Source organism: Plectropomus leopardus, chromosome 1 (genome assembly GCF_008729295.1).
Source record: "Plectropomus leopardus isolate mb chromosome 1, YSFRI_Pleo_2.0, whole genome shotgun sequence".
In the NCBI taxonomy this organism is placed as follows: domain Eukaryota; kingdom Metazoa; phylum Chordata; class Actinopteri; order Perciformes; family Serranidae; genus Plectropomus; species Plectropomus leopardus.
Window position 1 is genome coordinate 1,788,408 of NC_056463.1, and position 24,521 is coordinate 1,812,928.

General features: G+C 39.0%; 1 protein-coding gene across 1 annotated transcript in view; it reads right to left on the reverse strand.

Moving 5' to 3' along the window:
• Positions 1 to 812: 812 nt before the first annotated feature.
• The window catches only part of lrrk1 (leucine-rich repeat kinase 1), an 80,039-nt gene continuing 56,330 nt past the window's right edge, over positions 813 to 24,521 (reverse strand). The window contains 8 exon segments of the mRNA XM_042490273.1: positions 813 to 3,427; positions 7,129 to 7,230; positions 8,801 to 9,238; positions 16,075 to 16,289; positions 16,916 to 17,113; positions 18,590 to 18,706; positions 19,784 to 19,901; positions 24,062 to 24,213. Coding sequence (XP_042346207.1) covers positions 3,250 to 3,427; positions 7,129 to 7,230; positions 8,801 to 9,238; positions 16,075 to 16,289; positions 16,916 to 17,113; positions 18,590 to 18,706; positions 19,784 to 19,901; positions 24,062 to 24,213 — 1,518 coding nt within the window. The 3' untranslated portion in view covers positions 813 to 3,249.

Consider the following 24,521-nt stretch of genomic DNA (forward strand, 5'->3'; position numbering starts at 1 on the left):
ATTGGCCTCCTCTCAGCCTTTACACTACGACTGACGGCTTTTTGTCATCGCCACACAATTAAGCAAACACGTCACCCAAAGCTGTGCTCTCAGTGCTGCTGCATCAATCTGTTTGTAATCTGTTGCTCGGGCACTAACAATTGTTCTGTGTGGATAAACAAGGGAGCGGGGAGAGAGCAAAAACATAAATGTGATCAATTTTAGAACATTTGGTGCCAACACTGAGGGCTGATGTTTGGCTATAAAGGAAAGCTCGAGAGTGCAAAAATCTTTCCTTCTCTTGTAGATCACCTCTGTTCCACTGACATCTGTGGGTTTCCATTAACCTTGAAATTGGCACAAATTGAAATTGGATTTTGGAAAAAAAGAAAAAAGTTTTGCAAAAGTTTTTACGCTCGCATGAGGTGGTATTTCAGACAATCTAAAAAAGGCATATTTTGCAAAACTGCAAAGGAAACACTTTCTTTTGTCTTTTCTAGGTCACATGATGCTATGGCTGTGTGCCTGTCAGTAGGAACTGGCTCCCTCATGATGCAGCAGGAGATACAGGAGCTGTTATTGCATCACATAACTGAGAAAATTCTTCTGTGAAATCGTGGACTATCGCCTCCCAGAAATATGTGGCTCCTCCCACATATAAGGGGCTCGCCTTTCCACTATTGCTCGCATAACACGCCTAAGTCGCCTTCGGTGGGAAATAATGACAGCTAGCGCGGTGGCTGCAATAGAAAAAAACGTGCTAATGTTTTGAACATCAGTTGCTATGCTTCTTTAATGTTATCGCCAGAGGACAAGTAAAAAAACATCACTCAATGGAAATGCATCTCGCAATTGCATTTTATCAACATTTCGAAAGTTTTGCACAAATCTGTAATGGAAAAATGTCGGTGCTTTCTGTCAAAAGACAAGAGAGAGACAAGAGAGTGGACCAAGTCATTGTTTCACAAGTCTCAAATTTTTTTGCACTCAAGTCCTTAGTCAAGACAGTCAAGTCCCGATTTAAGTCCTACACAGGTCACAATGTGCTCTTCAACAAATGTAACTTAAAATAATACAATATTAAATTTACAAAAATTGCAAATGCTTTTTTAAAATCTGAATTTAATTCTTTTAAAAAGAAGTTATTTAGCTTTGAAGCTTGTTAGCTAAGCATTAGCTCGCCCACAATGTTAATATTAGCCTTGACCTCTTTGTTCACCTTCAAATCTCTTCAAATGGAAGCTGTTGCATCTCCGTCTGTATCTTTCAATATGCTCATTTTGCGTACTGAAATTAGTTTTTTTTTGTTGACCACTGTAGAGTTTTTGTACATCGACAAAATGATCTTTCTATTCCCAAACGGCACTCATTAACTCAACATCAGCTGCTCATGTTTCTCTCCTGCAAACTAGCTGAATGCTGCTGGTTTTAACATCTGGCAAATAAAGTTTTGACTTACTGGGAACAAAAAGTGTGTTGATTCGGGGAAATGAAGGGGAATTAATCGACTTGAGACACACTTTTTAAATAACACACTTTCCTAATCCTTTGGCTCAGAAGGAAGGTATCAAAGTGTACTCAAATCAAAAGGCTCGAGTCCAACTGAGGTCATTAAAAAAAAATCTCTGTTTTAGTGACTGAAAATCCAAAACGTAGAGGAAAACAGCTTTCAAAAAAATCTATATACATGTAGACAGGACCTGACACGAGTTACATATTCGCAGCTACAGTTGGTTTTGCCAGCGTGCTAACGTGTGTTAAATCTTTGACTGGTGTTACCGTCATCAGTATCGCAGGTGTCTACAAATCAGTGAAATCAGACTGACTTCAGCTCACATGAGTCTTTTAATGTTTTAATAGCTTGTTATGGGTTTAATAGTTTTCTCTTAAATCTTACTTTTCCTCAGTGTACAATGGTTGACGTTAGTCTGCATGAGCCTATTGCAGAGTCATGAATTTGATTACAACTGACTCGACAAATCAAAAGACTTGTGATTCCACTAAGTGTTTAAAACACCATCAAATGTGCAGATTTAAAAAATAAATAAATAAAAGTTTGGTTACTTAGACGTTAAAACTGAGCTTTTGGGAAACAATGACATCACCTCCTCCATTCATTTGTTGTTTTGTTTATGAGCATACACTTGAAAAAAACGGTGTGTTTATATTTAAAGGAGGCGTCATGCGTCAGTTATTTGGTCAACCTCAGTGTCAGAAGTTTGAAATGCTTGTGAAAGCCGTCTGAACGCAGCGCAAGACACCTGATGTCGATCCAGGTGTGAAAGGGTTAAATAAGGGTCACATGGACAGATTTTTCTGTATCTGTTTAGAAAAGGCCTCAATGTTCAACAACCTGAATTTATGATCCAGTGTGGTCTTCTACATTATGCAAAATGTGCACCAGCTTCTGTCTGTTGCATCACATCCAGCACAGATGATTTTCTGCGTTATTGCCACTCAGACGCTCGTGGAACAGAGTTGAGCAGGAAACTCTCCGAGGCGTTCAAAGTCAGAACGGAGCTTCATTTAAAAACGTAAAGTGGTCTTTTGTGTTTGAGACGCTGCCAAAGCATCAGGTTTTGATGGCAGCAGCTGGGAACCACTGCTCTGTTGCATAACGTTGCAGAGAACCCAGATGTTGGTTTGTTGCTTACAGGCCACTGTGGTAACAATGGGAGCTGTGGCTGGCCTGCAGAGTCGTATGGCACGGTTAAAGAGAGGAACGCTGCGTTCTGAGTTGGTGTCAGCTACAACCTGCTGTTAGTTTCCAGAACACAGCTGTCTCCCAGCCTCATTAAAAAAAAAAAAATCGATACTTACAATGTCCCCGTCCATAAAGTTGCAGATTGGAACGGTTAAATGAAGAGCGACTGAAATAGACAGACAGAATAAACAATGGGCTGCAGCAGCTGGAGGCAGACACAAACACTCCGCCACATCTTGAGCTGAATTCCAGTCATACCAAACAGCTCAATATGAAAAACACGACCAACATTTAAACCTCTGCAGAAGTTAATTTTGATGTGCTTCATGTCTGCTTGCAGGTTTTTCAGGTCACATTAAGTGTGTAGTGAGGGGACGTAACCACCGTGCACAACTGGAGGCTCAGCCCTGACAGCTTTCACACCTCCTCCCCCCTCCTACGTTGCCCTGATGTCAGCATTTGGCGACCCCCTGCTCTGAACACTGGCGTTCTGTCGGTGTGTATTCCCCTCGGCTCGCCCTGCGTACAGAGCTGCGATTCTGCGCCTCGCCGACGCAGCACAACAGCTACCTTCTTTTCCTCATGCTGGTCTCCAAGCGGCCGAGCTCCTCGTAAGACTGGTAGAAGACTTCCAGCTCGCGGCAGCCCCAGCCCCTCCAGACACACAGGCACCACTCCGTGTTTTCTTTATGAAAGCCACATACAACTGTGTCCTTCGCCACCACGGCTGCCTCCTGCAGGATCCTGAGAGGACGAGAGAGCAGAGGGATCGATCAGAGAGGGATGCAGAGCTAAAGTTGGTGGCAGATCTCTGCGCACTGTAATTAGCTCTTCCTAGAAGCTCGCAGGCAGTTTCAGGAAGTGGTTCCCTGGAAAGCCACTGAGGACACTGAACGCACTGTTAGCACAGAGGAGACTGCTTGTCTAAGTACTGGTGAAGAACCAAATTCCTGCACTTCTCTGCCCCAAAATACCTGATGCAAAGCCCTTTCTCCTGGAAAGACAAATTTAAAATCGACCCTAATATTCCACTAATAATCAGAAAAAAATCTGCTAGCTAGTGCTGCTTTCTACATTCCTGAGTGCTCTTATTTATTTATTTTTTTTTATCACTGAGTGCTCTTATTCATTAATGTATTTTTTAATGTTGAAACGGTAGCCTGATGTACTTTTGTTGCTACAAGCTGAGATGTGAAGTCAGACCACCATTATAAAATACATCTGAAAAAACTGTCAACAGGACACTTCGAACTGAAAAAGGTCAATTATGAATGTTTCAATTGTGAATTTTTTGATCTATGGAGTTTTTATATTTGAAAGACTTTACGGGAGTTGAAAGAAGTGATTTAAAAATCGGTGACGTCATAAATTCAATTCAGTTCAGTTTCATTTATGAAGTTATTACAATCAAAATTTGCCTGAGAGGTGACATCCCTTTGTCCTTTCGACCTTCACATTGACTTAAAAAAAACCCAGAAAACCCTTTAACGGGAGAAAAAAACCCAAAAAGCGTCGAGGTAGGATCCCACATCCAGGATGGACAGACATGCAATAAATGTTGTAATGGACAAAAAAATTAGGAACACAGGAAAGACAGAGAACATATATATATAGACACTGACATTTTTCCTCATTATTTCTCAAATTAAAGTCTTTTAAAACTTTTGGTAGTTTTAGGTTATTTCCTTGTCACTTTTTAATATCATTTTGCAGGACAATTCATGCAAAGTTGCTGACAGTCTTTTTTCCCCTTGAAAAAAAAATCCTGTTTCAAAGGTTTAAAGTCGTCTGAAGAACAAAACTAATGTCGATCCAGGTTTTAAAGGGTTAAACTCACATCTTGTCAGATCAGTATATTTGGGGTCCATGTAAACAGTTCAGATTGAATCTCTGATCAGCCTGATTTTGACTAAGTTAAAGAAAAAGTATCCATGTAACCGCGGCTGATGTTGAAGAAAAAGGACAATCTACCTTTAAACTGTCGCTAATTTATGAAGGCTGTGACACAAAGCATTCTGGGAGGAAGAGGAGCTTGTGAGGACCGTGTGTCCTGAGCTCGGCCGCCAATGTATCACGCCCAGCAACCCTGAATTATCCTCTTCAATTGTTGTTTCATCTCTGTGAGGTGTGTTATTATCGTCTGCTGATATACGGCCGCGTGATCTCTGAAGTCTCATCCAGTAAGAACTCAGCCGTTAATACGTCTGCGATGGAGATAAAACTGTCCAATCAGAGGGCAGCACAACAGACGCTGCGTGATATACCTGCAGGCCTGACGACCCCTCGCCTCACCTGAGCCACGACCCCCAGCTGCTGGCCCACGCTACAGGTGCACCGTGTAATAACTGCTTATTAAAGGCCCCTGTTTTGGGTGGCCTTTTTATTGCCTGCTGCTAAAAGGCCAGGCCCCCTTTTTTCGGTGCAGCTCACACAGAGTCTCTGTCTGCAGAGGAGCAGCTGCTGGCGGCTTCACAGGAATAATTACAGACTCAGCCGAGCGCCATAAGTACATGATGACGGATCTCGCTCGGCTTTATTGAGGCTGCATCGGGAGATTAATATGTAGCTCTTTGACCGGCGGTGAACGCTTTAAAGCGCAGCTGAGACGGGCTCCACGCAGGTGGAAAAAATAACCCTCACTGAGACCCTTTAATGTTAAAATACAGAAATAAGATCAATCCTGTTTATTCTTAGTGGTTTTAAAACTAAAGCAGATGCAAAATGACACATTAATGCTCTTGACCCCCTAAATCCTCGCCTCTGGAACAGCCTGCTGGCGGTTAATTATATTCTATTTGCACTGCGTTTATCTGGGTGGTTGATTATCTTCCTCTTTTTATTGTCAAGCATCTTATGTAGCAATTTTGCACAAAAGGCACTATTTTTTATGTCGTTCAGGCTATAATACCAAGATTTCTTTTCTTTTTTAAAAATATCCCATCATTTTTTTAATCTAGGTCTCTTCCAAACAATTGAGTTATGGCTGTTCATGTTAAAGGTAAACCAGAGAAAACAAATTACACATTATTAACTGTTGAAAGCTTGAAATATGTTAGTATACCAACATATATCAATTTTTGACCATGGCATTAGAAGTATTACCAGCACTTATTTCCACACATATTTACCATTACCTGACTTTGACAACTTCTTTGAAATGTTCAATGTAATTATAAAATGAGTTTTGAGTTTTTTTAAATTTTTTATCTGTTATAAATGATGGGGATGTCATTTATGGAAAAGCTGCTCATGTGTGCGGAGATTGTTTTTGTTTAAAAATGAAAATTTACGGATGTAAATAGCAGTCCTGCTAACTCCGGCATATTTACATTTATATTTTATACTGATGTTATCATTATTATTATTATTATTATTATTATTATTATTATTATTATTATTATTATTATTATTATTATTATATTTAAATTGTCTCTATTTTCAGCTGTTATTTTGGTTTATAATCTGAGTGGAAAAACAGGGCCCACAGATGCAGATTTTGGCTTTTGGTCGTCTCTGTTTCAGTTGAGGATCACATGTTGTTGCTGTTTTTGGTGGAAATTGTTTGACTATCAGCTTCCTGCCCTGAAGGACGTCCTCTGGGTCAGAGGGAACAGCAGTTTTTTTTGGGATTCTATTTTCAGTGCCGTTTTTATTTTAGAGCAGAACAGACTCACAGTAACTGCTTTCACTGGCGAGCTGCAGCCGTTTTCTGTTTAATTCACTCTGTGACATTTCATCAAGAACCAGAGACGCTGATATTATAACGACCTCACAGAGCCGAGCGACACTCCTGCATGCTTCATGAAACTGCCTGCAGCTCCTCGAGACCGCATTAAAAAAAAAAAGAAAGTTTTTAAATTATAAAATTATCACTGAAAACAATCAACCCTCACATTATAGTTCCACAAAGCAATCGTCTGTCATGACCTCCCAAAAATATATGGATTTCAAAAACAGTAACAAAGTTGTTATTTTAGGTTTGAAGGCATTTTTGTAAATATACAGGCAACAATTAAAGACTACGGAAGAAAATGAAATACATTAAGGCCATGTTTGGAAGACTGGTTATCGTTTCTGTTTGTTTTGTCCTTTAGTAACGGTGTCTTTGGTCTCTGTTGGGTCTTTTTCTGTTTTGTTGTTTTTTTAACTTGTTTTGTGGCATCTAGTTATGATCACACTGGTTTATGCATTTATTTATTTTTTTGATGATTTGTGATGTGTCGTAATTTGGTGAATCTTGTGTGTTTTGTTTGTTTATGTTAGAAATATAATTTTTCAAAGTTTCGAACAAGATAAACTGGGAAATAAACATTTGGCTCAAAAACTTAATAGCTGACATCATCTTTATTTTACTGATTCAAGTGAAAGTGAACATGCTGCAAAAATAATCCAGCAGCAAACACAAAAAACCAAAAAGATGCACAGACTCAAGAACGTGAACTCACCCCAGAGACGAACATCCAGGTGGACTGAGGACAGCGATGACACGCCCCCTCAGCTGATCGCCATGTGACTGCATCTCAATGACCATCACATCACCTCCACGCCTGCCACACACACACACACACACACACACACACAGAATGTGAGCGTGTGATTTGCAGAAATTTGCGCTTCTCGTTACATATGAAGAATAGTGGATAAGGTTAAAAAACGAAGAATTATATGTCTTATCTAAGTGGAGATGTAAAAATCAAACAAACAAGCTGCACTACACAAAATATTTAAATAACTGTTACTGAATATTTATATAAACAAACAAGAAGACGACGCCAAACACACACGAGAACCGACAGCGTCAATAACCTCAGCAGAGTTAGCAGCACAAACACAACTCGGTTTTGTGGAGATCGATGCAGTTTACACGGTGACAGAAGGGCTGGCGTTCTCACAAGATCACACTCAAAAAAGGTGTGTTTTCAGGCCCCCCAAAAACGCTGTGAATGAAAAGCAAAACCCCAACAAAAGCTTCACATTTCATGCAGGAACCGTTGCCATGTAAAACGGCCCCTAAATTGCAACCCCGTTGTTTTTAAACCTAAACTGGGTCAGCAGCGTTTTCTTTACGAGCGTACACATTACAAACGCTTTAAAGATGCAAAATGAAGGAAGGTTTCAGCCTTCTATCGATTATCTTCTGTCAGTATGTTCCCTTCTTACAGAACATGTAATTATGTAAACGTGGTGCGTTTGTTTGGGGGTTTTTTTGCCACACAGAACAGCAGAAAGGCACTATTAAAATGAACATATACCCACATGCAGACATAAACACATATAAAGACACTCACACACATACAGAAACATAAACAAACATGCCCAGTTTTGAACATGGACCCCTCTGGACTGGACCAGAAAACATGGGAACTGACTGCAGCATATTCCAAAAATATGAATGTAACCGTACCAATAAGTTGGTATTTGTTTTGCTTTTTTTGTTTGTCTTACGTGTGTTTGTGTGTGTTGTGCATGTAAGATATAACTTCTGCTGTCTTTTGTTCGAGTTCTGTTAAGGTCGTTACCAAAATTATGATAAATAAGTGGTCCGTCCTGTATGTGCTAAAATGCACATTTATGTCTTGTCTTGTAACTTGTTTGTTCCTTTTATATATTTTGTTCTTATTTTTTTTATTTCATTTTTTCTATGTTTCTTGACATTTCTGTTCATATTTGGAAACAGAGATTATATTTTATGTTATTGTATTGTCTGAAAAACATAAATAAAGTAAAAAACGGTTCTGTACACATGTATGGAAATGTGCACATGTGCAGATGCTATCAGAACCTCAATAAATAAAATTATTTAAAAAACAACAACATGCAGTTGCCCAAAATAAAGAAATAAAAGCCCATAGTGATTGGCTACAAAAAGATGCAAGAAGAGTGTCAGAGTTTGTCATATTATTCGTGTTTTTCTCATTTATGTGTACTGATGCACAGTATGTGTATTTGTACATTCATTTCACATTTCCTGCAGGTACATTATACTGTAACTTGTGTCCTAAGTTTTTATAATTCCAATATTACGGCTGTCGATGGGTGTGTTTAATGTGTTTTTAACTGCACCGTAGTCTGTGCTCATGTCTTCGTGTGTTTGTGCTGACTCGGTGTGTTTTGTACCTGGGGATCCACAGAGCTCCGTTCACCGGCAGCACAGTGAAGGCTCTCAGCTGTGGCGGTGTGGCCTTCACGCTCTCTGCGGCGTCTCCATCAGACTCAGGGTTTGTTGATGCTCGCTGATCTGTCTCCTCCCGGTCTGCGGGCTGCGGCACACTGCTGTGGCTGTCTAACGAGGCGAGGCCTGCGGAGCTGGAACAGTCCGACCCGTGCGGCTCCAGGGAGCAGTTGGACGATATTGAGCAGTAGTCTGTCAGCGAGTCCTGGTGTTGGATGATCTGAGTGCCCGCCTCCTCGCTGTAGATCAGCGTCACCTCTCCGTTTGTCCATCCCTGCTTCTGGTCCTGCTCCGCGGTCTCGAGTTCAGAGGCTGTCACCATGGTAACCCCTTTGGGACGCTGCACGGTGAAGACATCCCGAAGGGGGTTGCTGTCTCCGCAGCTGAAACCATGACATGAACTCAAAAACAGACACTAAAAGAAAAACAATTCCGCTTCAGCACGGACACGAGCAGCTTTTTTCTCCTCGCTGTGAAGATCAGACAGCCAGATTGCTTCATGTTACATCATCGTTGTTAGTGTGCAACTTTCTGATTAATACTAACTAAACCCAAAGGTATAATGTTGCCTCAAATATTCACAGAGAAGGTCAGAGACTCTTCTGCTTTGCTCTGCAGCTAAAGTTTGGTACACTCGTACAACAGAGACACACACACACACACACACACACACACACACACACACACACACACACACACACACACAGGGCCTCCCAGCTAACAGCAAACGACAACAACATTGCCTAACATTACCTACAAGTTTCAAAGAAAACATTTTCATCTAATGTTCAAAGAACATTTTATGGATGTTTATCATTTCAAATAATGTCCCTATAAGGTTAAATGCTGACTAAGACGTAACGTTATAACTGCAACATTGTGAGGATGTTTTGGTGATGTTGAGAAGTGACAGATCACAGAATGTTCTTTTATGAAACGTTCCCACAATGTTACATGAGAACAAAGGAAAAACGTTTTCACAGCAACATTCAGAGCATGTTACTGAGGTCTGTGATTACAAAACATTTTTAACTGAAAATGTAATGTGATATGTTAACCCTCTGTTAACCTTGGTATCACCTTTCATTTACAGCCACTTAAGGCCATTAAGGACAAAAATATCCACTTCCAAAACCTTTCATAAAAATATTATATATAAATATGTTTTTCCCAAATGTTTTGTCTTAAATCTTTTAATCTATCAGAACAATCAAATGATTAAACGTTGTTGGGATTTTAACCATTTAAATGCCAGTTTGAATGCATGATGTCACTGTTGTTTTTGTATATAAATATAAATCACTGTCTTGGATATGTCAAAGATTAGAAACAACAATGATTTTGATGCATTTATAGTTTTTTGTGAGATTGTCAGATTTATAATTTAGGACACTTTAAAGCCACTAAGGACAAAAATGTCCAAAAACTGCTATAAAAATATTACAGATTAATATTTTTTTCTAAATGTTTTGGCTTAAATATTTTAATCAACTTCAGTCCTGATCAAAACTACCAAACATTTATTTATTTCCGGATTTTAACCGTTTAAATGTCAGTTTATTTATTTATAGTTTCATTCTGCAGAGTCAGATATATAATTTAGGTCCCATTAAAGCAGACAATTAGATGGCGGGTCAGAACATAATCAAAGGATAATTTAAGAAATTGATTGATTCATTTATACTTTCAGATACAGTTCACAAATTGAGGATCTGGGGGATTTCAAACGCAAGGCAAGTAAGCTGAGGAATTCCCACCTCGCTCTTTTTGTCCTGATGTTTCTATTTTATCCTGAATTGTGCAGCAATTTGAAAATCTGTTTAAATGTGAGATGTTAATTAATCGTCAATAATCTGTCTGGTGCTCTATGATGATGATGATTGTGGTCTCACCTTGATGATGGTTTAAAGGTACATGTGATGAATTAGTGTAATGGATGCTATTAATAGCCACCTCTGTGCGTAATGGTCGCGTGCAATGACAGGTGTTTTCCTGGAAAACCGCGCTGTTTTTGGAAAACTGAGTATGTGGCTGCCATCGGAGAATGCGCGCTCTCCGCAATGGTTTCAGAGTTTCGGAAAGTGTGCGCTCTCCGCCGCGGTGTCGGAGTTTTTGAGAATGCGCGCTCTCCGCCACGGTTTCGGAGTTTCGGAAAGTGCGCGCTCTCCGCCACGGTTTCGGAGTTTCGGAAAGTGCGCGCTCTCCGCCACGGTTTCGGAGTTTCGGAAAGTGCGCGCTCTCCGCCGCGGTGTCGGAGTTTTGGAGAATGCGCGCTCTCCGCCACGGTTTCGGAGTTTCGGGAAGTGCGCGCCCTCCGCCGCAGTTACTTTCTACAATTCTACAATTTCATTTAGCAGACGCTTTTATCCAAAGCGACGTACAACACAAGCAAGAATTTAGACTTAAGGAAAAAAACCCTTAGTAAGTGCAAAAAGTGCTTCAGGTGTGATTGGTCACAGGTATTGCCGTCTAGTGGCAGAAGAAGTGCCGCACAGCCAGTCAGTCAATTGTCTCTTAAAAGTAGAAAGGGACTCAGCAGATCGCACAGAGTTTGGAAGTTTGTTCCACCATTTGGGAACAACAGAAGAGAAGAGTCTGGCTAGAGATTTAGATCCGTGCTGGGCTGGAAGCACCAGGCGTCTTTCTAATTAAATAACAGCTCTCATATTAAAACAGAGGTTTCAAATTGGTAGACAATGCAGGATAAAATAGAAACATCATGAACAGGGAAATAATGGCTTAAATGTAAGCTGAATAGTAATAACATTCATCACATATAGGCTCTGTGATTATTTAGGTTAGTCCAAGTAAGTTTATGATGGCGTCTCCGATGTAATATTTTACACAGGAAAGTCGCCATATGGTCTTAAAATGTAGGTAAGCTGTCAGCAAGTAAGTCTGGCCTCTGCCCAATTTTTTTCTAAGACGTTAAGCTGGGCTGTTTTAAACTTTTTCAGCTTTATATCGCCAGAACCAAATTACAAAGCAAATAAACATGAGCTGGCAGGTTCCTCTAGTTCCCAGGTGACAGCGCTCCAGGGAGACAAAACTTGCAGAAGAAAACTGGAGAATCTCCAGAAATTTCTCTCCATGGAGAGCCAAAAAAGCTAAATATAGAGAGAAAAAACACTAACATTTATGAATTAATACCTCCCCTTGTTGAAAATACATTTTTTAGGGTAACAATAGGTGATAGAATCGGCCGGAAATCACTCATTAAACGTACAAACTAAACCATCAGGATGCATTTAAGCACTAAACAAAACAAAAAAGGTTCTGGATCAGAATTCTCTCCAAATTTTCTACTGTTCAATAAGTTTACCATATTTAAATTACTGTGCAGTAGTTTGGGGCAATAATTACAAAAGTTCTTCACATTCACTTTCTATTCTCTGAAAAAAGAGTGATACGGATAATTCACCGAGTGGGATATTTGGATCACACTAACTCATTACTCTTACAATCAAAATGATCAAATTTTACATATTTTGTGAAACTTCAAATTGCACAAATAATGTTTAAGGTTTAAAAAAAAAAAAAAACATTTTCCACCAGGAAAGTTTTTATACAGTAAAACTCTAAAACAGTTTTAATATGGAGCTAAAATAATGTCCAAACATAAACCAGTTTAAAATAATGTATGAAAACATGATTTTCACGAGGTACGGGGCTGAAGAGGCAGTTTGACCATCACCAGGTGTTTATAGGGGTTGCTGTTTATTTGTTTACTTAATATTTATTTTTTCCTATTTTATCTTCCTCCTTTTTCTGTTAATAATAATGTAAAATTGTAGATATTTGATTTGAGGTTTGTGGGTGTATGCACATATGTTCCGATAATCAGAGTATAGGTTAAAATTAATAAGGAAGCTGGTTAATTAAAATTGAGTGACCTATGGATGAGGGGTGGGATTAAATAAGTTTACACACAGGTTAATAATACACTAATAGCACTATATCAAGTTCAACATATCACAGTTCCTCCAAGATTTTATTAGAAAAACTGCTGTAGGACACAAAAAAAGAAAAGAAAAGCCTGCCAAATTCATGAGGGAGTGTTATCATCTCCTCAAGCTATAAGATATATTTTACTTTAGGTGCTGAAAGTTTTGTTCTCTGAAGTTAAAATTAGGAAATTTCTGGCTCAGTTCACTGGCACAGATGGTGACAGAGCAGTGGGAGCGCTGGCTTCAAACCATCGCTTTCCACACATTATCTTCATTACTTTTCCCTACAGGCCAAGCTTTAAACACATTATTAACCCTTTAAAACACTGGCAAATGGGTCTGGTTTCTTAAAAAAAAGACATCAAGGAAAAGCCAAAGATCAACTTGACAAAAAAGGTCACACAAATTAGAAAAAGGGCGGGTTGGAAAAATATTTTTAAAAATAAGGGGAATAATGTCAGCAAATCTATATCTACATTTAATTTAATTTTATATTTAAAATTATGTGACAGAAAAATAATACATACATTTAAAAAAATATATTTTCAGCACTTTTTGGGGGTGGGGGGACGGGGGGTGCTTATTTTCAGTTTATTTTTGTATAACCTTTGTTTATTTTTTTTCTTTTAACAAATTTCCTGCAAATTTTCGGGCCCTGTTTTGATAAGTTGCTGATAGCCTTCACCCCATGTTTTTTAAAGAAATCAAACCAATCTGATCAGGATTCAAAGGGTTAACCAACAAACTAAATAAGTAAGTAACAAATAATAAACAAATCATGGATACGAGCAAAAATAAGAGAAACTTTGCTCATATATCGTTTTTTTTTTTTTGCACGAGGTCTGATTTCTTGACATTAACGTCAGCTAATGTAACACTACGTTAACGAAGCGGATTGACGACGGGAATCAACGAGCTGACACGACAGCATGCACTGTCCAGCCGAGCTGCTCCCACAGATCGTCTTTTCTGTCTTTTTGGGATAATTTCTGACTGAAAAATCGCACAGCTCCGTTTTAAACAGCAGCTGAAGGAGCAGCGGTGATGACACCAGCGAAACTCTGAAAACTTCAGAGGGTTTTCAACAACAAGCCCTCGGAGCAGATGCACAAAATGAGGCTGCATACTCTCCCTCCTCATAGTGAATAATTGAAAAGAAGATGCTGGTGCTCAGAAAGAAAAACACTGTCGACACATGTTTTCTCTCTCTTTTGCCAAATGAATGAATATGATGAGCTCATATCACACTGATTTTAAAGTCTTTGCTTTGGCTCCGAGTGTGTTTCAAAATCGATATAATCTGATTATATTAAATTGACTATGTGTTGTTTTTTTAACCATACATCCTCATGAGCTTTTGTTGCTAATTTATTTTGTTTATCATTTTTTTGAGGTTACTTTTAGTTCAAGATTTTCATTATACAACATTGGCAACTTGGTTTTTTTTACCATATATTTTACACTATAAAAATACATAACATTTTTTGTTTGTTTGTTTTTAAATTTGTATCTACGTGTTTTTGTTTAGTTGTTTTATATGTTTATTGTTCAAAGTTACTTTTATTTCCAGATTTCTATTATATTACATTGACTTTGACTCTTTTACTGCATTACACTGGAAAAATGTTTTGGGGGATTTTTTCTTAACAAATTGATGCATTTATATATTCTACGGTCTATAATGTCGTATATTTTTGTTATTTCTTGGTGTGAGTATTAAAGAGTTAATTGAACTTCATTTGTTTATTGGCTATTTATTTATATATTTTAGTTTACAGTTTTTACTACTTTCTTTATCATTTTATTATTTTATCATATTTGTTCATTATTTACTTTCTGGTTTTATCCTTTAATTACTTAGTTTTATGTCTTTTTTAAATTATTATTGCTATTATCATGTTATTCATGAATCTATTTATCTGCTCACCTTTCTATTTACTTTTTTAACCTTTCTGTTTATCGATTTTAACCTGACTGTTGTTTCTTTACTAATGGTAGCGTTTCCTCATTTCGTGGTTTTAATGAGAACAATTTTTTTATTTTTTTTTTATTCACATGCTTGTGTGCTTCTGTGTTTGTGTGTGTGTGTGTGTGTGTGTGTGTGTGTGCGTGTGTGTGAGGAATTAAACAAAACATAACACATTAAAACAAAAAGTGAGCTGGGAGGATTTTTTAAAAATTGCAACTCCTTAACTGTTGATCAATATTAACAAGCAGCTGTAAAATGTACTTAATTAAATAAATGAATAAATAAATGCAGGCATTGTATGTTTCTGCAAACCACGGATATTTTACACACTTGTATGCTGAATTTGTAAATTTGTTTCATACTTTATTTAAAAAAGAAAAAAAACCACTTGGTTATGGTTAGGAAAAGATCATTTTTTGGCTTAAAATCCCACTTTTGATGGCCCACACATGGCTGGAAATGTCCCAAATGCTTGCTACACAACAATCGGTTTTGTTGATGGTTGGTCTCAAACAGTGGTCTGCAGCCTGGCAGCCGTCTCGCCGACAAACTCAGCTCACATACATGAAATCTTTACTACTTTATAGGAATGAAACATGCAAATTCAATTAAATTTATTCATACAGCCCAATGTCACAAATCCCAATCCGCCTCAGAAGGCTTTGCAACATAAAACACCATCTGTCCTTGGACCCTCACAGTCGACAAAAAATAATGTAACATATCTGTGGTTTGCAGAAATGCACAGTGCCAGCGATTTATTCTGGCAACTGGCCTGAAGAGAAACAAATTTAGAGTCCTACAGCAAACTTGTGTGTACACTCTGGTGGACAAACTAGGCACACAAGACCTCAAACTCCCTTGACTCCCTGATGAAGGCTTGTATGCCGAAACGCGTCGGAGTGTGTTTTTAAGGTTCATCGTGACCGTTCCGTAGAAATAAAGGCATTTTAACATTTAAAGAGAGTGCCTCAGAGTTTTCTTTCTGATTTTGAAGATCGTAACATTGTCTTCAATAAACTTGTGTGGCATGAAGTAAGTCTGCAGGCGTTATCTTCAATGTGCCAAACTCAGCCAATAACAACATGCAGTTTATAATAATATCAGCCTGTATGAAGCTGTTTACTTTTTTGGACGATTCACTGTTCTCCAGGAAATGACACTTTTTTTCAGGCAGTCAAAGAATTCATTTCTTTGGATCTTGAGCTCAAAAAGATGTCTGACGTCTCTTTTTCTGAGCCTGTCACAGACTGAAGTGTTTACAGACTCCACTGTGCTTCAAAACACTGATAAATCCACTCACCAGTACTTGGCGCAGAGCTGGTAGGAGGCAGCGTGGTAGAGCAGCAGAGTGTTGATGTGGTCGTCCAGCGTCCAGACGGCCTCCTCCCCCCACAGGCTGAAGCTGGTCGTCATGGATACGATGGAGGACGGCGAGTCGTAGGGGTCCAGACGCCGAACCGCCTGAAGTGTCAGACAGTCGATGACCAGCACGCCGGGACCGTTGGAGAACCATAACTGATGACCACCGTGGACAGAGACAGAGACAATGAGGACGGATGTTTTAACACCTGGACTGTCATCAGTTTTTTTTTTTGTGCTGCGTTCAGACACCTTTCACAAGCATCTCAACCCCTGAAACCTCTGGTTTAATTTATTTGGAAAAACTTTGGGAAAACAATGCAATTAGCAACTCAGAAATAAATGTCCCGCAATTTGCACAAAAAAAAGGTCTAAGGTGTTCAGAAAAATACCTGAAAATTAGCTAGGAGGGTTATAAGTTGTTATCAAAAATTAGGGAAAAACATCCAGAAGTGTACATGTATAAATCTAATCATTAGAGTTATTTTAAAAATTGGGGTAATTTCCATGTTTGTTCTCGTTTTTTTTTTTTTACTTTTTTTGTTGCCTAATTTCAGGTAATTTACTTGTACATTTTTTGTAAATGTCTTGCTAATTTTTTTTTGCTATATATTTTGCAATTTTATTGCCAAGTTGCCCATTGCCTTGTTCCTCTCAATGCTTTAAAAGAAATCAAGCCAATTTGCCCGGGTTTCAAAGGGTTAACCCCATTTCCATCATGTAACGACATGTTTCACCTTCTTTGTGCCTCATCAAACATTTGTGAGTGATTATGTGCTGACCTGTGAGCCGCTGTTGACCAGCGCCATGCTCCGGACCGGGTAGGGTCTCTGTCTGGGATCCGAGTCCTTCAGGTCAAACACCGTCTTGTTGAGGGTGTGTGAACACAAGTACGTCTCCCCCTCCAGAGGGACGTCCTCCACCAGGCTGTACACCGCCACCAGGCCGTCGGACATCCCCGCAAACACTCTGGCCAGACTCTGCACAGGAGAGACACATTTTAAAGCCTCTGGAAACTAAGAATGCCAGCTTCTGTTGGCCAGGAGGGGCTCGGTTCAGATAACAAACCTGTTAATAACCGCTGTGTAACATAATCATTCCTGTACCTGTGTGTGTGACGGGCGCAGCAGCAGGATCAAGATAAAGGTGTTGGGTTCAATGACCTTTCTGTGCACTGTTTTATGCAAACAGAGGCAGAGCATACTAACTCCAAATCTAAGATTTAAGATTTATTTATCTTTTTTTTAAAACACTGAAATGACATCTGCCTCTGCAAAAATAAATGAATAAATAAATAAAATAAATTTAAAAACTAATATCCTAATCCTTTATTTGAAAACTGAATACCTAACTAATTTACAAATATCCGAATATTTGGGTCCAGCCTTACTCGTAATGTGTCTTGAAATACAAAGAGTGCACGTATTATATCAAAGTTGTGTCTCATTAAGCACCTACATCCTTGGATCTTTGTCAGTTGTCTCTCGTCTCCATGACAACAGCCATGGAGCAAAGCAGAGTCGGCGTGGTGCAGCTCTATCTGTTCCAGCCGTTTGAACTCTGGCTGCGTTCATAAAACTAATCTGACGCTCTGCACGAAAATGAGAGAGCTGTTGTTCGAGGCCACGGAGCGTTCTGTTTCTCCGTGAATTAATGAACACTTAAGTTCATCACACATTCACTCAGTTCGGCACTTTGCTGCTTCGTCTCCCCAGACAGAGCGCCCAGAGTGCGCTTGGGCCAAAATCTTCAATCAGATTAATTTCAATCAGACTGAGAAAAAGTCTGCATGTAAACACAGCTACTGATTTATTCCACTCAAAGATGCCAGAGGTGACTCCTCCTCCGAGCACCTGGATTCTCCACTTCAAAAGCAGCTGGAGCTGCAGAGCCGCTCTGTGCAGACGGGAGACAGTACAGCAGGTCGGAGGTCAGAGGTCAGAGGGGAGCAGCGGCACAGACCATAAAGTCATTGTTTGGAGCCTGACACCAGCAGCCGTGCTGCTGGCACTGAGACATTTGAAGGCCGTTGTGAGCAGCAGTTAAGCTGTTAGAACGCTGTTATTACAGGCTGTACTACAACTGTGGACCTCCCACCTGTTAATGTCTCCGTGTCTTCACTTTAATGACTTGGATTTTACGGCACGAGTCGTGTGAGAGTTTGCAAATGATCTTTTGATATAGTTTTGTTGTTGTTGAATGCAATTGATTTTCTCCATTTTTGGATTCTTTGATAAATGTGGAGGCAGGTGAGAAAAACAACGTTTTTTCAGAAATTCAAAGTAACGGGGTGAGTAATAAATATATAAATCGTTATACATATTCAAGGGAAGAAATGACTAATTCATGTGCTCAAATGATGAAAAGCATTCTTCTGTGTGTGTGTGTGTGTGTGTGTGTGTGTGTGTGTCTGTGTGCATGTGTGCACGTGCACGTGTGTGGACACGTGAGCTGACCTGCTCTCTTGCTGGAACAGGGAACAAGCAGGTGATGATGGCTGGACAGGAGAACTGTCTCTGGGGTTGACTGAGGGGACACATGTCCTTCAGACTGTAGATGAAAACCTCCTGCTCCTGTCACACAAACACACACAAAATGTTACACAATAAACAACACAATTTTCATTAAGAAACCTTCAAAATAGGATGGAAGTGTTTGCTGACAGAAAAAAATTACAGATGCACAATAATATCGGCACGTCATCGATATTGGCCGATATTGGTTTTTAATTGAATATCTGAATCGGTAAACATGCTGATTTCTGATGATATCACAAACCGATTTTTGTTTTTTTTATTTATTGTACAGATTATTTCTAAATTGATTTTTTTTTTGTTATTTTGTTGAATGAATGAATATTACATACACAGAGAAGCGTTGTATTTCATGTCTCCATCTGCTGTGAGGCCATTATGTTAAGAGTATGCATACTATGATGTTAATTCCACTGCAGCTAAAACTTGATCACTAAAATTAGGTGGAAAAAAATGAATATATCGATATCAGTTATCAGCCAAATGAGCTGTTATATGAGACATGATTATTATTTATTGTTTTATTGTCATCACTTTTACTGTTTCTTTTTTCTTTTGTTGTGTTGTTGTGCTTTTTTTTGCTGGTTGCAGATTTGTTTGCTGTTAATGATTTTTATCCTTTTTACTGATTTTATTGCAGTTTGTGACTTTTGACAGCCACAGCTGCTCGTTGTTTGTTTTTGTTGAATTTGTTGCTAACATATGTTACACATCCATTTGGCCCACTGACTGTGAATCAAGGGCATCTTTGTAAAAAAAACAAAAAAAAAAACAGAAACATAATGTTCAGTCATTTTCCCTGAGTAAACAATGGCTGATGATGTATTCGCATGTTGGATATCGGCAAAAAATCCAAAATTGTGAATCCCTATTTGAGCTGGATTTAGACACATAGAACACCTGAATGCCATACTCACAATTAAAACAATTCAAAGTCAAGAGTTTTCCAGAATATTTCTGTAAATTTAACATTTTTCTCAGGAAGATGCACTATTGTGGCTCATCATAAGAAGAGTCACCAAACCCTCATCATACACACTGATCCATAAAGAGAACCAGTGCTCTGTCAGAGAAATGTGTTTGCATGAAGCTGATGTGATTTAAGGCGGTGTGTACCTCAGTGGCCATCCACAGAACGTTCCCCATCTTCATCTGACAGCTGATCCTGCTGCCTGCACACAACATCCTCTTCACCTCCACCTGGCCCTTCTCCACATTCACCACGCTGTAGTTCCTGCACGACACACACAGCAGCACAAAAGAGATGACACACACACACACTTACACACACTCCAGCTGCTCTGGATTAAATCAAAGAAAATGGCACGATCACATGATGCAGCCTCGGTCTCGCTTTGGTATTGGGTTGGTTGTGTCGTGTATTTGAGCATTTTATTGTAACAATTTGCCATTTTCACGACTGAGATCTGGTGATGCAGCAGCTTTTCACGTGGCCGTACATGTGACACGATACATTAGAAAGGTTCAGGCATTTTATCTGAGAAAGTAATGTTCAATATTCAAGCTTCCCACTTCACCACAGCTGTGCGTCGGCACAGTTCATCAGCACAATGGACGATTGTTCAAAAAAGCAATTTTGGATGTAATCACTTTGGCTTCTCTTCCAAATAATGGTTTAGATAATTGGGTTAAATTAGGGATTTGTGTGGTTTCTGAGCATTTGTTTCATGTTTTTCCCCATTGGATTCTGTTCAATTAAAAAAAATATACGGAAAACATTGTCCTTAGAGGTTAACACTAATAAAAAAGCTGATGATAGCTGGGACAGTCTTGATTTCAGATGAGGTGCCACTATAATACGCTGTGGGAACTATCACATCATAAAGCTTGATGTGGTTTTACTTCTAATGCCATGATTGTGGAAGTCATTTTTTATTCCCACTTCTCCCCCCTTTTTTAGTAGAGTTTACTTAAGTTTCAGTTTTATGTTTAGTTCAAACAACATAACAAATCAAGTGTGTGTGTGTGTGTGTGTGTGTGTGTGTGTGTGTGTGTGTGTGTGTGTCGCGCGCGTGTAAAAAGCAGCAAATATAAAATAGGACACTTGCATTTATACTGTGTTTAATTATGCCTATATTTCTGAATTTATTTTGAAAAGGAAATATACTAGAGCTACCAGAGTGACTCTTAACAAGTCACTAGACAGGTTTCCATTAACCCTCAAATTGTGCAAACTGAAATTGCGAATATAAAATACACCTAATGGAAACTCCTCAATTTTGAAAAATAAACCTAATGGAAACATGTCAATTAAAACAAAACCTCACATTTATAGCAATAAGTTTTTACGCTCGCATGAGGTGGTATTTCAGGCCATATGAAAAAGGCATATTTTTGCAAAACTGCAACAGAAACACTTTTTGGCTTTTCTAGGTCACATGATGCTATGGCTTTGTGCTTGTCAGTAGGAACTGGCTCCCTCATGATGCAGCAGGAGCTACAAGAGCTGTTATTGCATCACATAACTCTTCAACAAGTTTTGAATCCACAATTCCTCTGTGAAATCGTGGACTATCAGCTCCCAGAAATCCCTCATACGTGGCCGAAGACTGGAGAGTTTCACAGCTGCTTTATGTCTACATACAGACAGCATATTTGTACATAATATATATGGTGGCTTCAAAGTATTACAGTATAAAGGGGTTTTTGGAAAACCTTGGGGTATGATTTTAAATACCATAAATACAGATGCTTTTCTTTCTATCAGACTGATATGGATGTGCTGTATTTAGGTGATGTGGTATAGGTCACAGCAGTATTAGTATACAGCTTGTGAATTGCTTGTCTGTCGTTTCTGTCTGTATTTCTGTCTGCGATTTTCACCCTCGATGATAAATTAAGTCTCATCTAATCCATTATCATGTTGTCAACAAATATGCAAAGTGAGAAGTATTAACATAGCGACTCTACAAAAAGCCACTCAATGAGCCAGAGTGTGCAGAAAAGCACTTCACACACACTCAGGCTGTGTCATGATGCAGACACTGACACACACCTCTTCTTTCCCTGCTGTTAACTGACCGTCTAACAGGTAAATGGAGCGTGCACGCTCTCGTTTGGAAAGCAGCATGCTACACCGGCTCAGTGTGGGTCAGCGCTAAAAGAGAATGACTTTATCTGCGTTAGTTAAAATGACTGGAGGTGATTGTCCGCTGCCTCCCACAGCCTGTTCCCAGGTCCTGAGGTCCAGTGGAGGGCCGTGGGAGAGTCGGAGGAGGGGAGCTAACGAGGTCTTATCACAGTGAAGGGGTTAACGGCAGGAAGAAGTCAGCAGCAGTCATTAACACCACCTGTATGAAGGATGAAAGCTGCTTTTATTGTGCAGAGATTAACCTGCTGCAACACAAAGACAATAGAGCTGCTCATCAGATGCCCGGGGGTCTGTGTGTGTGTGTGTGTCTGTGTGTGTGTGTGTGTGTATTATAGCAGTAAATAAACATCTAAGGCTAAGAACCGACAGCGTTAATAAACTTAGTCAAGTCAGCAGCACAAACACAGCGCGGTAATCCGCCATTGTTGTTATTTTTGGCCTTCTACTCGCGCGCAGCTATTTGTCTGAAACGAAATGCGCAAAGTTTGGCTGTGACGTCACCGTTCTTACAGGATCTGCGTTTTGCCAGTTTACGCGGCACCAGAAACGGATGCATTTTCAAAAAATTAGAGTCTGGAGCCCGATTTTAAGAGTTTGCATTTTCAGGCTCCCAAAATGCTGTTGTATGAACACAAGGCCAAACTGCAACACAGGTTTAACGTTTCATGCAAGAACCAGCTGGAAATTTTGGGTTTTAAAAATCGTCTGAGAGTGGTACAATGCAATGTTTTTGTAATGTTTTCAGTGGCAAGTTTTCTTTTAGTTCAGAGAATTTTCTACTTAAAGTTAGGGTAACGTTCTCTACAGACACCAAAAACTGTTTTTTGTTTGTCTACATATCATATCACATTGTATTACAATTTATTTTTTTTTTAAATGGTCTGTAATCTCAATAGCATTTTCTGAATGTTGCTTGGAAAACATTCTTCCTTTGATCCATCACAAAAACCTCCTCAAAATGTTGCAGTTATAACGTTACGTTTTAGTCACATTTAACCTTGAAATGAAAAACATCCTTAAAACGTTTTTTTAAGCATTAGATTAAAATGTTTTCTTTAAAACAGGTAACGTCAGGCAATGTTATGGGAACGTTCCCTGCTAGCTGGGTATGTACTAATAAAGCAGCTTTTTTGAGGGAAAAATGAAAATCAGACATTTTTTGTGGTCCCCTCGGGTCCTGAGCTCAGGTCTGAGGTGAATCGGAGGAAAAGCGAGGTCGTCCTCCTCCGAGTTAATGAGCTGGAGTGAGAGGCTGGGCGAAGAGCAGACGCTCTGAAGAGACAAGCATACTCGCCAACCCTCCAGTTTTTAATAGCCCTCTCCGGGTTTTCTCCTGAAGTCATAATTCTCCCGTATTTCTAACGAATTTTCACATCTGTTTTTATCTTTCATTATTACAACCTGCTTCTTCAACTGTGCAGCGTGTAAAAGCTGTACAACTGTATAAGTGTATTTGTTTCCGTCTCTCTGACCAAATGTCTCCTCTTTTCACAGTGAGGTTGACCTTTGACCTCTTGGATATAAAAAAAAATTGTCAGAACTTCATCATTATATCCCATTAAAAATTTATGTGAAATTTGTACATTTATATATGAAAATATATATTTTTTTTTATTTTTCTTTTTTTTTCCTCTTTTTTTTTTTTTTTTTTTAAATTTTTTTCCCCCCCCCGCTTTTTTCCCTATTTATTCATTCATTCTATTGTATTTATTTATTTTATTTTTTATTTTCTTTCTTTTTTTATCTATCTATTTTTTTTATTCATTTCCCCTTTTAACATGACTGAAAGGTCTTCATGTTCATTTGGTTGTGTATTTTGTTTTTGTACATTCACATACACCAATAAAAACATAATTACAAAAAGAGACAATTTTGTATAACCTCTTTTTATAGATTTTTTTTAAATGAAATTTCTAATGGCAGGAAATTATGTGTTATTTGTAATTTCAGAGGACTCTCTTTTTATATTTAAGCTAAGTTATGGAGGACACTTTTTTCTGACAGGTCAAATATTATTATCTAATATTAATACTATAACTTTGGACCTCCATTTTTAAATAAAAAATAGTACAGTAACTTCACATTTTATGATAATTGGCCTTCATATAAAATGCAATGTAATGTCTCAGTTTTGGACATCATGGGGAACCCTCAGCCTCCGCCTCTGCCTGCCATTAAATTTTGGTAAAAAAAATGGGGTAAGAGCGTGACATTTATGATTAAGAGGAGAATTTTATTTTTTCATGCATCATTCATTGTCAGACTAAAGTGATGAAACAAACCTGTTGTCCTTGTCTCCGCTCCAGAACACGGCGCTGTGTCCCTGCATCGGGGACAGGAAGAGCTGCGAGTGGCTGTCACAGGACAATATGTACCTGAGGCACGGGAAGCTGGGCTCCTGCATCTGCCGCACACACTGCATCGCCACCGGCCTCTGTGAACACACACACACAAACACACACGCAAACGCAAACACACACACACACACACACACACACACACACACACACACACACACACACACACACACACACACACACACACACACACACACACACACACACACACACACAAACACACACACACACACACACACACACACACACACACACAGATAGAACTTTGATCTGTTTGATTTTTCCTTGAGGGAAAAACTAATGTCTTTAAACTCAGGCTAAATCCAAACGAATACAGAGAGCAGATTGTCTACGCTGCGCTTGGTTGCTTCTTTATAGAAAATAA